Source organism: Cupressus sempervirens, chromosome 9, assembly GCF_028749045.1.
Source record: "Cupressus sempervirens isolate cs-2001-9-10 chromosome 9, ASM2874904v1, whole genome shotgun sequence".
NCBI lineage: Eukaryota > Viridiplantae > Streptophyta > Pinopsida > Cupressales > Cupressaceae > Cupressus > Cupressus sempervirens.
In genome coordinates this window covers 559,388,704-559,402,804 of record NC_143126.1, presented here as the reverse complement: position 1 = coordinate 559,402,804, position 14,101 = coordinate 559,388,704, and the positions used below count along the sequence as shown (strand labels likewise).

General features: G+C 34.6%; 1 protein-coding gene and 1 long non-coding RNA gene across 2 annotated transcripts in view; both read left to right on the top strand.

Annotated features, from left to right (window-relative positions):
* The window catches only part of LOC149539875 (protein PSK SIMULATOR 1-like), a 139,451-nt gene that overhangs the window by 111,661 nt on the left and 13,689 nt on the right, over positions 1–14,101 (top strand). The window contains exons 8-9 of the mRNA XM_089801078.1: positions 2,092–2,207; positions 10,944–11,060. Coding sequence (XP_089657204.1) covers positions 2,092–2,207; positions 10,944–11,060 — 233 coding nt within the window. The remainder of the gene's footprint in view (positions 1–2,091; positions 2,208–10,943; positions 11,061–14,101) is intronic.
* On the top strand, positions 11,862–13,281 carry LOC149539876 (uncharacterized). The gene is made up of 3 exons (XR_016356314.1): positions 11,862–12,237; positions 12,365–12,415; positions 13,182–13,281. It is a non-coding gene; the product is annotated as an uncharacterized LOC149539876 (long non-coding RNA).

Here is a 14,101-nt window from a genome sequence, read left to right as displayed (position 1 = left end):
CAAACTTCATTGAGTTGTCCCAAAGTGCTAGAAGTCATGATAATGAATGTATCATGATCAAACTTCATTAAGTTGTTGTCCCAGAGTGCCAAAGATCATGATACTTGTCATGATAGAGATCATGACATTGTGATTTCTTGTTATCTGATAGACTGTATTAAATTGTTGTCCTGGAGTGCCGGAAATCAGATAGCTCATATCCTTCTAGGATATAACATATTCTTTTGGTAGGCATCAAGAATTTGATGCCAGTGCACATACCAAAAGAATATACTTATGATGAATATCATATGATTGATATTTCTTGTTGAATCATACTTCGGATTATATTAATAGATAACATCTAAGTTGATGGATTTATGTTGATATTCTTAAATATGCCATTCCAGGAATATCACATTGAAATGATATCTCTCCATATACTCAAGAGCATAATGTGTTCTATATCAATCCTCTCTAACTAAGAGGGAGTGTTAAGTTTGTAGTTGCAGTCAGATTGATTCGATCATGAGATACATTGTTGATGGTAAATCATCATTATATATATAATATTAAATAATATATTATATATATATATATTACATGTGTATATATATATATATATATATATTTATATATATAAATGGTTATTAATATAATTAATATATTAACTAATGATGATTAACTATAGAGACATGTCTCCTCTCATATATATGAGTCTTCAAATCTGCATTTGGAAGACATCAATTAAATGGGCAATGTTAGTACATTTGTGAAGAATGATCCATGTTACTAAACAATATATGTATGAAAACCTTATAATATATCGCTTCATTGATGAAAAGTTATGACAAAAGGTATTTCATTTGTGAACTATTGTGAATAACTATATTTTTCAGGAAGGACTATAGTTTAGGGAGAGCCTTACTATAATTCATAGAAGGAATTATTAAAAGAACATATATAAGTGTCATGGAATTGTAATATTGGAACCTTGACAATGGAGAACACAAATTGTGGATGCATATTAAGCCCACACAAATTAAATAATATCAGACCAACTTGAGTCATTGTTGCTGTCACTAATAGGAACGACATGGAATTAATACATTGGCAAATTTATGCGTAGCCTCTCTTTTCTTGATTGTTTTCATTATCGTGTGTTGGTGATGAGTTTATATAGGAGGTTGATTGGGCGTCAAGTTAGAAAACCCATCTGAATCCTAGATCTTTGCACCGATAAATGGTTGTTTGTGCATTCATAGTGATATTTTGAATATAATAAGGAAATCATTGAATGAGGATCGGGGAATTAGTTTTTGAGTTGAATATTGACCAAAGTAACGTTAGCAAAGCTGTATGGAACTTTCAATTCCAAATCTGGTCAATAAAGAGGTTTTATTTGACGTTGAATAATATTCTATTGGGGACATTATATTAGTATTAGAGAAAACTATGAATTAGAAAGATATAATTAATTCATGCATTGTCTTTGCCCATATTTTTATATGGTATCAGAGTGGACAAGATCCTGTACATGATATATGTGCCCTCTCTGGCAAACAATTTGGATAAGTGCGTAGGTCAGTAGAGCAAGGCCACCATAAATAAGTGAAATGCACCTGCTCCCAGACTATCCATGGAGGATGGAGTTGGTAGGCTCTTTGGCTATTGTGGTAGTTCTTGCAACTATCTTGCAATTGTGATGGTAGTTAGATCATTGAGTTTGCTAAATCACCCAATAGTCTGATCAAAAAAGGGCAATCATGAGAAGGCTAGAAACATTGTACAAAAGACCCAAGGCACCCATCAAATTGAGGAGTTTTATGACTCAGTGGAGGCCAACGAGGTTTCTAGGGTGGTAAAACATCCATTGAGGCCTATATTGTGTACATGGTAGGTCCTGTATTTTATGACCAATAATACATCATATTTTAAATTTGTTTCTTCTGCAAATGTTCCCAAGGATTGTAGTTACTATATTTTTGACAGTAAGTGTTTGTTTTATTTATGAATATCAACTCAATGCTGTTTTCTTCTGTTAGGAGTAGAGGTATGTAGTTGAATCTGGCATGTATTTGGTTTCTCTAACTTATTTGTTTTTTGAAAAAGCTATTGGAATTGAGTACCCTGTGAGAAAAACTGGTTTGATTGGAAGTCAACAGAGGCTGGGCAAAGCTGGGCTTTCTTTACACTATGCAAATATCATCAACCAGATCGATAGAATGGTAATTGCAAACAATAAACTTTTCTTGTTTTTCAGTTATCTTTTCCAGTAACTGCCATTTAAGTTGCTCATTTTGCCTTGATTTTAAGCCCTTGTGCTTTGGAAGGAACATGTGTGCACTCCTTGTGTACAACTTTTCATGCCTATACATTTGCATAGCACATTGTTGTTCAGGAAGCTAATTTTTTTTACATGATGAGAATTCTTATTAGTACTTGACATTAGGCTAAATGCTATTGCAATGCATTTTTCTTTCTTGTGATAGATTGTGGTTAAAATAATTTTTCTGAACCAATTGAAATTTTACATATTTTATACTTGATTATAAATTTCATGTTTTCTATAGTGAATGTTCAATATATTTAAGTTTCTAAATTATAAAAAGTATTTTTTGAAGTATATGATTGGCTAAATTCATTTAGCTCTTAAACACAAAATTATTGGAAGGATGAACAACTTTATTGCCACAGTTCTTACACAAATTAAGCAATACAAGAATGGTACACGTTCGATTCAAACGGTGGATTAAATCTGATTCATTAATGGATCAGTGGACCCAGTGTTTAGGCAGTGGGTAAAGATAAAAGTATATAGAGATGAAGAAGATATTATTGTTTCAGGCTTCATGGGTGTATGCCTGAGGGCACTCTTATGTCAATCAAAATTGAATGTTTATTTTTCCTTCCTTTTAAATGTTTTCTTTGAGTTTTAATATTTCCTTTTTTGTATTGGTAAGGGTCGGAGCCAATATCAACATGAGGCTTGAGTAGACTCGAACCCAAACCTCCTAGATGAGAGGCTCACAACTTACCGTTGCACTGCAAGGTGTTTCTGCAAGTTTTGATTAATTTTATTTTTTGATAAGCAAGAGGCCATAGCCAAAGTAATATATTAATGAAAATCAATGGTTTTACATCCATGCTCCGAGCGGAGTCAAAATGAGGTGAGCCCCCTATTGCCTTACATAGTACAGATTAAATTATCGAGATTATTTGAATGCTGAAAGTATATTCATAATAAAGCTCCTGCGTGAATGAAAATTTATCTCTAACAGATCCTCTCTCAAGCCTCGACCTGATTCTATTCTTCATAAACAGTGACTGCTCCGAACTTTCTACCTGCAAAACCATACTAAACCAACCACCAAGAAAACTATACCATACTCCATAATCATGTTAGAAAAATAGACACTACTGTTAGGAAGGAGGGGTTAAATTGAAAACTTAAAGATTTTTGATTGCTGTTACAAAAAGAAAATCATGAGATTAGAATTTCAGAAGCTGGAAGGGCCAATCTGTAATTGATTATCAAGAATAACAGCATAAAGAGCAAGAAAAACTGTCATAATCAAAATCTGCGACTGCAGATTAAGTTGAACCAAGACGCATAAGTGAACTCTTACAGAAGAAATGAAACATCATTTTCATTATAAGTGAAACCTTGTTTACAATAATATCCAAAAACAGAGAGATAGTTACAAATCATTCTTTTTTTTAAGAAGGTCAATGACACATGAAAGCAAGTAATTAATTATCACACACAAAAGTTGTAGCCAAGATAATGACCTTGATAAAGGTTTAGATTTCTGTCCCTAAAAGGATTGGAATTAACATATTCATACTAAAGTCTTCCCTAAAAGACAATGATTTATGAGACAAAAATGAAGATGGCTATCTTAATGAAAGTTAGTTACACTAATAGGATTTTTTTTAAAGAAGTTACCATCTATCCCTTGGTTAGGTAAAGCATCAGCTCTCATGTTGCCTTCCCTATAAATGTGGTTAATGGCTATTTTGTTGAAGGTCCGGCATAGGACAAGAGCCCAAGATAAGATAGAGTCCAATCTCCACTTAGATAGGGAACCTTTCCGAAGGGCATTGATAATGATCGCGGAGTCCCCTTCTATTTCTATATTCCTAAATCTTAATTTTTTGCAGTCCCTTCGACCCTTTTCGGGTCTCTTGTTGGATATTAATAATAACTCTCTCTCTCTCTCTCTCACATATGTATATGTGTGTGTGTGTGTATTGCTGCCTCTTGCTGTCTCCAAAAAAATGGGTTGTGGACTGTTGTATCCTGTTCCCCTCCCTTGAAACATTGTAGAAACATGCTAAACAACAATTTTTGAGAGACCTTGTAATTGATCCCATGCGATTGGTAGTTAGTATGTCCTAGAAATCAACAATTTTGCAACATGGAGATCCTTGGAGGGAATATCATGAATGCAATAATCAATTGAGGACCAAGCTTTACTCTCCAAAGAGACTTGGAAAAGTTTGGGCAACCTGACTATTTGGCTTCGAACCTTTCATTAGTGGGTGTATGCTGATTAAGAATCAAGGTACTAGGAATTTTAATGGCTCCAAAAGTATTTATTGGAACTTGCACATTTTTAAAAAATGTTGACGTCATCTCATTACAGAGGAAAGCATATGATGCACTATTGGGTCAAGGTTAGTTGATCATAGCAAAAGCCTATCACAATCGGAAGAACACAACCTCCATTGAATAAAGAATGTATAAAATATATAGTTTATTTGAAGAGTGAAGTAGTAAGTCCGAGGGAGCAACTTTCCTTGGAATACATTTAGACCTCAAAGAAAAATGAAAAAATAAGCATGAGATAGGTTCTATTGAACCAAACACCAATCAAATTTTTGAATTGCAATTGTATTTCGAAGATGAAACAAATTTTCTCTTTGTGGCCTATTTCACTAGCAAATAGAGGATTGAAGCTATGAAAATCAATTAAGAGGAACAAGAATGGAGCAATTACAAGAAACCAATAATGGACAACTATGAAAAGCTAGGTAATTTATGTATGCGAAATGCATTTTGCAAAAGTTGACATTTTTTGTTCCAAAATAGACTCCCAAATTTATTGAAGATTCCAAAATTAATATAGATATGCCTGTAATATTGAAAAAACTGTAGATTTGGAGCCAAAGTATACTCATCCTAATGAATATTACAAAGTGAAAGGACCATACTCTTGTTGCATGTTTCAACACAACATTAAAGTTAGATTAGAGTAGATTTCATAGAGAAATTGTGTGAAAGGAATAGTGCGAAAAAATCAGTTGGACAAATGAATATTGAGGTAAAATTGAAAACAAAAAGTGGGCCCCAAATAAGGAAAAAATTTGAAAGGGCAGCTGCAATTTCTGGCTGTTACTTTTTCCAGGGGTTTTACTTCTAGACAGATTCTCAGGTTGCTTTTTAACTAGTGTTTATTTTAATCTCTTTAAGATGAGTTCTTGCTTTACAATTATTTATTTCCTACTTTTAGGTGTTTGAACTGTTTATGGTATACTACAGTGATTTTTTGTGATAAAATGTTGAAATGATAGCTTCGGTCAGATAAGTATGGATGATAATAATCGATAGAATGATCTATAAATTATATGCATGTATTTATATATCAATATACTTTGTGTGTGTGTGTGTGTGTGTGTGTGTGTGTGTGTGTGTGTGTGTGTGTGTGTCTATATATATATATAAAATACTAAATCATTATATTTAGTATAATTGTAACATATTTATCATCCACAATAATCTGATTATCATTTATTTTATCCCAAGTATGAATCTGAATTATCGATGTGCATTTGATTAACATTATTATTGCATTTGATTAACATTATTATTGTCTTTTATATGTGTCGATATCTAAATTGATAGAAAGAAAATGGCATTGATCATGAATCAGATCCGAGTCTGATTAAAACTTGTTTATGTTGCCAATGATAATCATGTTATAATCTGTTTTCCTTACAAGTCTCTTATGGGTGATAACTAGCGGCATTATTAAGGTAACAAAAGGCATCATTTGTGAAGAGTCATGTCAATGAAGAGACATGTCTCCACTCACATGGAGGCATGTCTATTCATTGGCATGTCCCAACGATTATATATATCTAGTTCGATCAATCTGAAAGGAAAATACATAAATCAAATAAGTGCAAAGCCTCTTTGAATCTAATCTATCTCTGCTATTCATATTTAGATCTGCAAGCACAATTATCAGAAGTTTAATATTAGTATTTCAGAATCCTTACGATACTTGCAGAATATGATTACATCTCCATTTTGATTATAACCTGCAAAGAATTATTAGTCAGTAAGGACATTGCTCAAGAGACAAGAGAATTAAAAGGCATATATATTATAATCTGTAATAGATCTAATCAACATTAACATAAAATATTCATTATCTTGAGTCCTAAAATTGGGCATCTTAATACCTTACATAATTGGGCATCTTTTAACCTTTCCAAGTTCTATGGAGTTGCTAGCAAGTAATTTTCCAGTTCCACTCAATTTCTAGGGAGCATTTTCTGAGTTTCACTGATCTTTTCGTGAGTACTCATCATAAACTAGCCACTTTGCAGAAATATTAGATCTTTCTCTAATTTTTTCCTCTAAACTCATTTCTTACGGGTTTTAATGGTATTTTGCATGTCAGTGAATACTTTGAATTTATATAAATTATTTATTTACCAAGTTTTGTCACTTTTTTTTCATATCTTGAGTTCTAGTCAATATTTGATCCACTGAATTTTTATTGAGTTTGAGTTTTGAAAACCATGCATTATATACTACTATTGTGTTTTACCAAGTTGCAGGCTTGGGTATGGTTTTTTGGGTTATTTATTTATTTTTTGGCAAAGTTTCCATTTTGCATATGGTTTCCTAAGCTGTTTAGTTTTTCACCACGTCTTTGAGTTCTTTGAGATTTTTGCCACGTCTTTTAGTTTTTAGTTCAGTTTTATTTTATTCATCATTGTTGCAAAACCCTAGGTAGTGTAAATTGATATGAATGCATGCAAAGCACTAATGTACGTGTAAAATAAAACATTCTTAAATGGTTGGAGGAATATCAAATTCCAAAATAGAATTGAAAACTTGGGAAAAAGCATAGTTGAAAAATCTTTGGGAATCTCTAAATGCTCACTTCAATAATTGCCTAAATTCACTTAAGAAGAGCCCAAAGACAAATGATCAATGTGAATGAAAGAGAGCTTGTGAGAGATAAAAAAGGTTGTGGGAAGCATACATATGTTCCGCAAGTAGGGTCTTGGTGACTTGCAAACTCACCGATTTGGGATCTCAACGATTTGGGGCCTCAACGAGTTAGGAACATTGACTTGGGACCTTGGTGTTTTGGGACCTCAGCGACTTCAAATACCTCCCGAAACATTCAAATCTAATCTGAAACAACATAGGTTTTGCGATGACTACCCTAGTGCTTGACATGGGCTACAACTTGGAATCAACAAACAACACCCCCCTTATATAAGTAATTAATGTGAGTCTTGTTCTTCGGTAGAAATGTGACCGCCAAGAATAGGTTTGTAAAATATCCAACATATTAGAAACACGACACAAGGGCCATATGTGGCTCCCTTCCAATGCACAAATGGGCTTCACTGCGGCTACTTATGTGCTCAACAGGGGTTCAAAGTAATCCAAATTGCCGCTAGTCAAACAAGCTCAGATAAATTGGAAAGTCATGACTTCGATGCTTGGTAATCCGACGACTTGGGAACCATCCACTTGGGACCTCGGTGATTTGGAACCTCATCGACTTGGCAACTCAACTAGGCAACTCACTGACTTGGTAACTTGTGAACTTGGCAAGTCAACGACTTGGTAACTCATTGATTTGGTAACTTGCAAACTTGGCAAGTCGACGACTTGGCAACTCACCAACTTGGTAATTCGTGAACTTGGCAAGTCAGCAACTTGACATCTCGTCGACTTGGGATCTCAATGACTTGGGACCTCGGTGATTTGGGATTAATGCACAACACCTCCCCTATATAAGTTATTAGTGCAAGTCTTTGCTTGGTGGTAGAAATTTGATCAACAAGAATAGGTCCCTTAAAAATCCAACCTATTAGAAACATGACACAAGCCATATGTGGTTCCGCTCCAGCATGGCTATTCAAGTGCTCGACATGGGTTCAAAGTAATCCAAACCACTTCTAGTCGGATGAGCTGAAATGAATTGGAAAGTCAGGACCTGGGGTCTTGGAAACTTGCCGACTTGGGGCCTCGATGATTAGGGACCTCTGCAACTTGGGATACCTCTCAAAACATTCAAATTAATCCGCATGACATAGGTTTTGCGATGACTACCCAAGTGCTCGACATGGGCTACAACTTGGAATCAACCAATGACATGTCCTCTATATAAGTAATTAGTGTGACACTTGCTCTGCGGTAGAAATGTGATCGACAAGAATATGTCCCTAAAAATCCAACCTATTAGGAACACGACACAAGAGCCATACGCAACTCTCTTCCTATGCACAAATTGGCTTCCCCATGACTACTCATGTGCTTGTCATGGGTTCAAAGTAATCCTAATCGTCTCTAGTCAAACGAGCTTGGATGAGCAAGAAAGGTGGGACTTGGTGACTTGGCAACTCGTCGCGTTGGAACCTTGGTGACTTGAGAACTTGTCGACTTGGAATCTCGACAAGTTTGAACCTGAATGATTGGGGACCTCAATGACTTGGGCTACCTCCAAAACAACAATAGGTTTTGTGATGACTACCCAAGTGGTCGACATGGGCTACAACTTTGAATCAATGAACAACACTTGCATTATATAAGTTATTAGTTTGACTTGGCAACTCACTGACTTGATAACTCGCTGACTTGGTACCTCGACGACTTGGTAACTCGGGGAGTTAGGAACTTGGTGATTTGGGACCTTGGCAATTTGGGACCTTAGCGACTTGAGAAATCCCCGGCTTGGGACCTTAATCAATAGTTGCAAATATATATTGCTATTTCTGTTGAAAAACTTATATGATTTTTTCTCGTTGATAAGTTGGGTACTTATGTGGCACTATCTACAACTTATTAGCACTAATGACTTTGGCAAGTTTTGCATCTAGACATCCTAAGTAGATTGGCATCATTCTACTCAGATTTTGTGTGCAGTGACAGATTTTTCAATGATTGGGATCTAAGAAGAAAAAGCAATTGCTCTATTGAAGCTTTCAGTGATGCCCATTTAGATACAGAAACATATGCAATTTTTCTCCAGAAACTTTACAAAGAAGTTAAATGATCTATGAAAATATCACATCAGCTATATACATAGTAACACAGGGGCATGCCTCCTCCTCGCTTTTTACCCATGGGGACTCTGTTCCCTCGTCCCTAGTGGTGCTACTAGATTCCACCACCTCCGTCGAGGATGGGGGGATGTCCTGGTGTTAACTATTTGCTGATTTGACTATTTATGTTCAATGCTTGATATTCCAATTCAATGCAATGTTCAAGTGTTTACTCTTTTACATCTTTATATCTTATATTGCAATGCATCTTTTCATAGCTACCATTTTAAGTACCATATGTTTAGTATATACAACCCCCCCTGGTCCCCCGCCACTGTCCCCCTACCATCCCCAAATTAAGGACCCTTTGCCCCCCTATCCCCAAAACTTGTCCCCCCGTTCCCTAGGGTGGTGCAACTGTGGTTATATACCTTATATAAAATCTTAAGTTGTAACAATGCTACTTGATTATCAAAGTTTTATGTTCTTTTAGCATATTTTCCTTTACAATCCATTGAATGTAGGGACATGTTTTCCATTTTGTGTCTCTCGTTTTGGAGACCTGGGGATGCATGGGAAAGGCTGAAATAAAACAACTGGAATGTTTTTTATTAATTTGCAGTACTTGACAGCCCAAATAACAAAAAATGCACTAGATGTTTAAGCTCTAGCATAGGGAAACACCACCTAACATGGGGGTCAGCTTAGGTATGTCATGGTGCATTAATTTCTTCTTATTGGGATAAAGAATGCCCAAGGAAATATAAACTCTTGCCTGTACTAAAGAAGATGTCCAACAGCACCCCATCCATTCTGTGGGGGATTGTGGGATGTCTCCAATTTTGGTGGAAAGAGAAATATCAATCTTAAATTTTTTAACCCTTTTTATGAGCAAGTCCAAGGATTGTTTGGCTAAATAAAAATTATGACTGTTCTTCAGACTTCTAGTATTTACAATATTATCCCTTTAACAACCAATCAGTGCATGGAACCCTCATCGGAAGTTTGTTACATTGTCAGTCAATCATATGGGTAGGAACCATATTTATAAATGCTTTTCTTTATTTACCCTAGATTTGGGAGGAAATATATGATGTTTACTGAATTTAAACTCATCAGTTCCTGAACTTATTTGAATTTGAAACCATTGCCATGGCTTCTAATTTGATCCTTTTTGAGCATAAAATGGTCACGTAAAGTTGTGCCATACATGCTTGAGTTTCCAGCTGGAAAAAATGCAGCAAGGAAACAAAGCACGTGGATTTTGAAACCGTGTCCCTTAACTTAAGAAGTAGAATATCATAAAATTCTAGAATATATGAATAACAAAGAAAGAGAAGCGGCTTTGCTGAAACTGGAGATTAACAATGCAGATTCAGAAAATGCCACAAACATTTTCCTACTGTTGTTCTGGACATGTGCAAGGAAGAAATGGTGTGTCTCAAATTGAATTTCACACCATTGTATTTAATGTGAGAAGTCCATTTACCCAAAGTTGCTCTCATTGGATCCTAAAATTTTATGGGTTTTTGTTATGTACAGATGTTGTTTCAAGGAGGTTTTATACAGTTACTGTTTATGCATTTGAAATTCATCAAATATGATTTCACAAAACAAATTTGCATATTGCTTTATGTAATGATACTACTTGGTTACTGTTCCAGGTTTCTCGCCCAAGCTCTGTCCCTCCAAACACTAGAGACAGCCTGTATCAAGGATTGCCACCGAATATAAAGTCAGCTTTGCGTTCTAGATTACATTCGTCTACTCTCAAGGAGGAGGTGAATGGGTTTGCTTTTCTTTTGTTCTAATAATATTTGAATATTTTTTAAGCATGTGCATGTATTCATATTTCTTGTCCCTTATTGTGCCCACATCTTTAATATTTTTGTGTTATATATATATTTTAGCTTATTGCACATGATTTAATGAGATGCATTTATTTGCTTCAATTTTTTGTAATTTGATGTTTTTGTTAGTTTTAGAAAAGTGATTCATATGGGGTAAACCACAATTTACCTAGGTATTCATCTTTTCCCATTATGGGATTTCAAGGGTTGTCATGATTTTTGATATTTAACCAATAGGGAAGGAACATGGATGGGTGATGAGTTCTTGGGATATTTCAAGATACCATATTTGATCGCAGTAGGCATTATGATTGTAAGCACACAAAAATGGTCACCTTGACAATGTGCCCCGGTTTCATAATTTATGTTAAGCTTGAATCAATATTTGCATCATCATTTCCTTTGATCAAATTAAATTATTTAATTAATCATTATTATTTAATTATTTTACATCAATTTGCTTGATTAAATTGGAATTAATTAATTTAATTATTTTAAATAAATGGTATGATCATCTTGATTTTTGTATTATTTAATTAAAGGAGTTTGCTCTCTTTTAATAAAACCCCTCCTCACTTAATTTTATGTGCAACAATTATTTATTTAAAAGAAATAATTAAATAACTGTCACACTCTTTATTTTATAAGAAAATTGATTATTTTACATTTAAATTAAATAAAAACACTCCTCATCTTATAATTTTTATGCAGTGTTACACTCCCCATCTCTTAATTAAATGCTAATTGCACATTCTCTTATGTGGGTCATACCCTTTCATTTAATTTTCATTTTCCCTCCAATTTGGGAATGTCTCTTTGGATTGATATATAAAGGAGACCTCCTCCTTCATTTTGACATCATGATTTCTTATGCTACGGTTGTTATAGACATTTTTGAAGCTTTCTTGGAGACTTGGATATATCTTGCATGTTCATGATCATTTTGAATCTTCCGTTCATTGGATGTACTTGCGAGGACCAAGACCGATGTTGAAATGAGAGCCACCACTTCAAACCTTTGAAGGTCTTTGCACAATGATGATAGGAAGCTATGAGTCGATTCTTGAGATCTTGCGTTTTCATGGTGTTATTTTGAAGGATTTCGAGTGTAAGGATTCATTGAAGTGTGTTTTCTATTTGTCCACATTTCTCACACACAATGATTCCCAGACAGGGAGTGTAATAGTGTAATCCATTACGCTTCTGTACAATTTATTTCCAATGTTGCATGGCAGTTTAGGGATGAGGACAACAACATATGCAGGGACATATTTTGTGTAGTAGAGGTAAGGAGGCCATTTTATTAGGGCACATTAGGAAATATTTGAAAATATGGGAACTAAAAAAAAAATTCAACTATATGCAATGGTTTTAAATTAATAAAAGGTATTTTTCAATTCATTAAATGTCAATAATTCTTTGTAAATTATTAAATACAATTTATAACCAAAATGAATTAAAATTTCAAAATAAAACGTATATATTATATGATGATCCTATTTTTGCAAAACCACAAATCTAATATATCAATAAAAGTTCTTAATAAAAAATTGAAACCTAAAAGGTTAAAAGCTAAAACAGGTAAATATTAATAAAAGGATTTTTTTTGAAAATAATGCTTCAAAACTTGTGCTGCAGCCACGGCTGCCTCTTTTTGCAGACCTGACAACTCCTGCAGATATCTTGAAGATAATGATGTCAGGCCTTTCCCTGTCTTATCTTGTGATAATTTATGCCTTTCAAACATATGAGAAATAGATATCACTTTTCCTTTACGAGCCTTTCCTTGATCTGCACCAAGCCAAACAGTGCAACTGCACACAACACCCCTTTACTACACCATGGGAATGAAAGTCCTTTGAATTTAAAGCCACAAAGACTTGAGAGCACCCCAAAATGCATGAAAATGGCCATTGACAATTTGAGCACATTTCACAGATAAAAATGACAAATTCTAATTTTAAGTGCTTTTATTTGTCTGTGTTTTACAGGGGGTACAGCTTCCTGTCCTTGCATTTCCTTTGACTTTTTGAATTTTTTTCTAATGAACAGAGGGGTTGAGTGGATGGCCCAGGGATGTTCCCAAGGTGACCCTGCATCCCCAGAACATCCCCAGAATGCTGACAGCTGGAAAACGTCTAAGGATGCATCTGTAAGGAATACATGTTATTTTGTATTTTGAATGGACAAGCAATTAATTCATGCTTTTCTTGTTTGCCTTACCAAATTTAAACCATCTCTTCGTAGCCAACACAATTTATTGAATGCTATGATTTTAAAGGGATTTCTGCACCTCCTTTGAGTTGAGTGTCCCTTGTAACTATTTCTAAGGAACTATCGTAGAAAATTCCAGTGTCACATCCAAGACATTCGCTGTCCCTAACAAATATATCCATAATGTGCCTACCTTTTTCCTACACGAATCATGGAGAATGCACAGAGCATGCTCCTCACCTCTGTCAATGCATCCAGCCAGCTGTGAGCAATTGAGATAATTTTCAATGATAAAATTTCCCACATTCCTTTTGGAATTTTGAAGTACCTTTGAGTGGTTGAAATGCACTTTTGTGATGGAAACCCAATTACTTCCCAATTTTTTGAACATGTCCAATATTTATATTTGAAGCTTGTTGAAGATTGTAGATGCGATAGAGATCTTTATCTCTAGAAATATGGGCGCTATTACCATTATGGTCACCTTTAGCTAAAGAGGACATTTATGATAATAATTGTAATATTAAATATAAAGACATATCTTATGACATGCGTTGAGCCATGCATATAGAAATATGAAGTCATGTTTTGGGAAAATTAAAGAGCCTTAGGTTGAAATGTGAAGGCTCTCTCTATTTGTTATATAAACCGCATCAAGCGAAAAACATTGTACACTTGAAACATTTTATTATCAATAAAGTGATATTTTGTTGTGTGCCTGGGCTTTTCCATTCATTTTGGAAGGGTTTTCCCAGGGT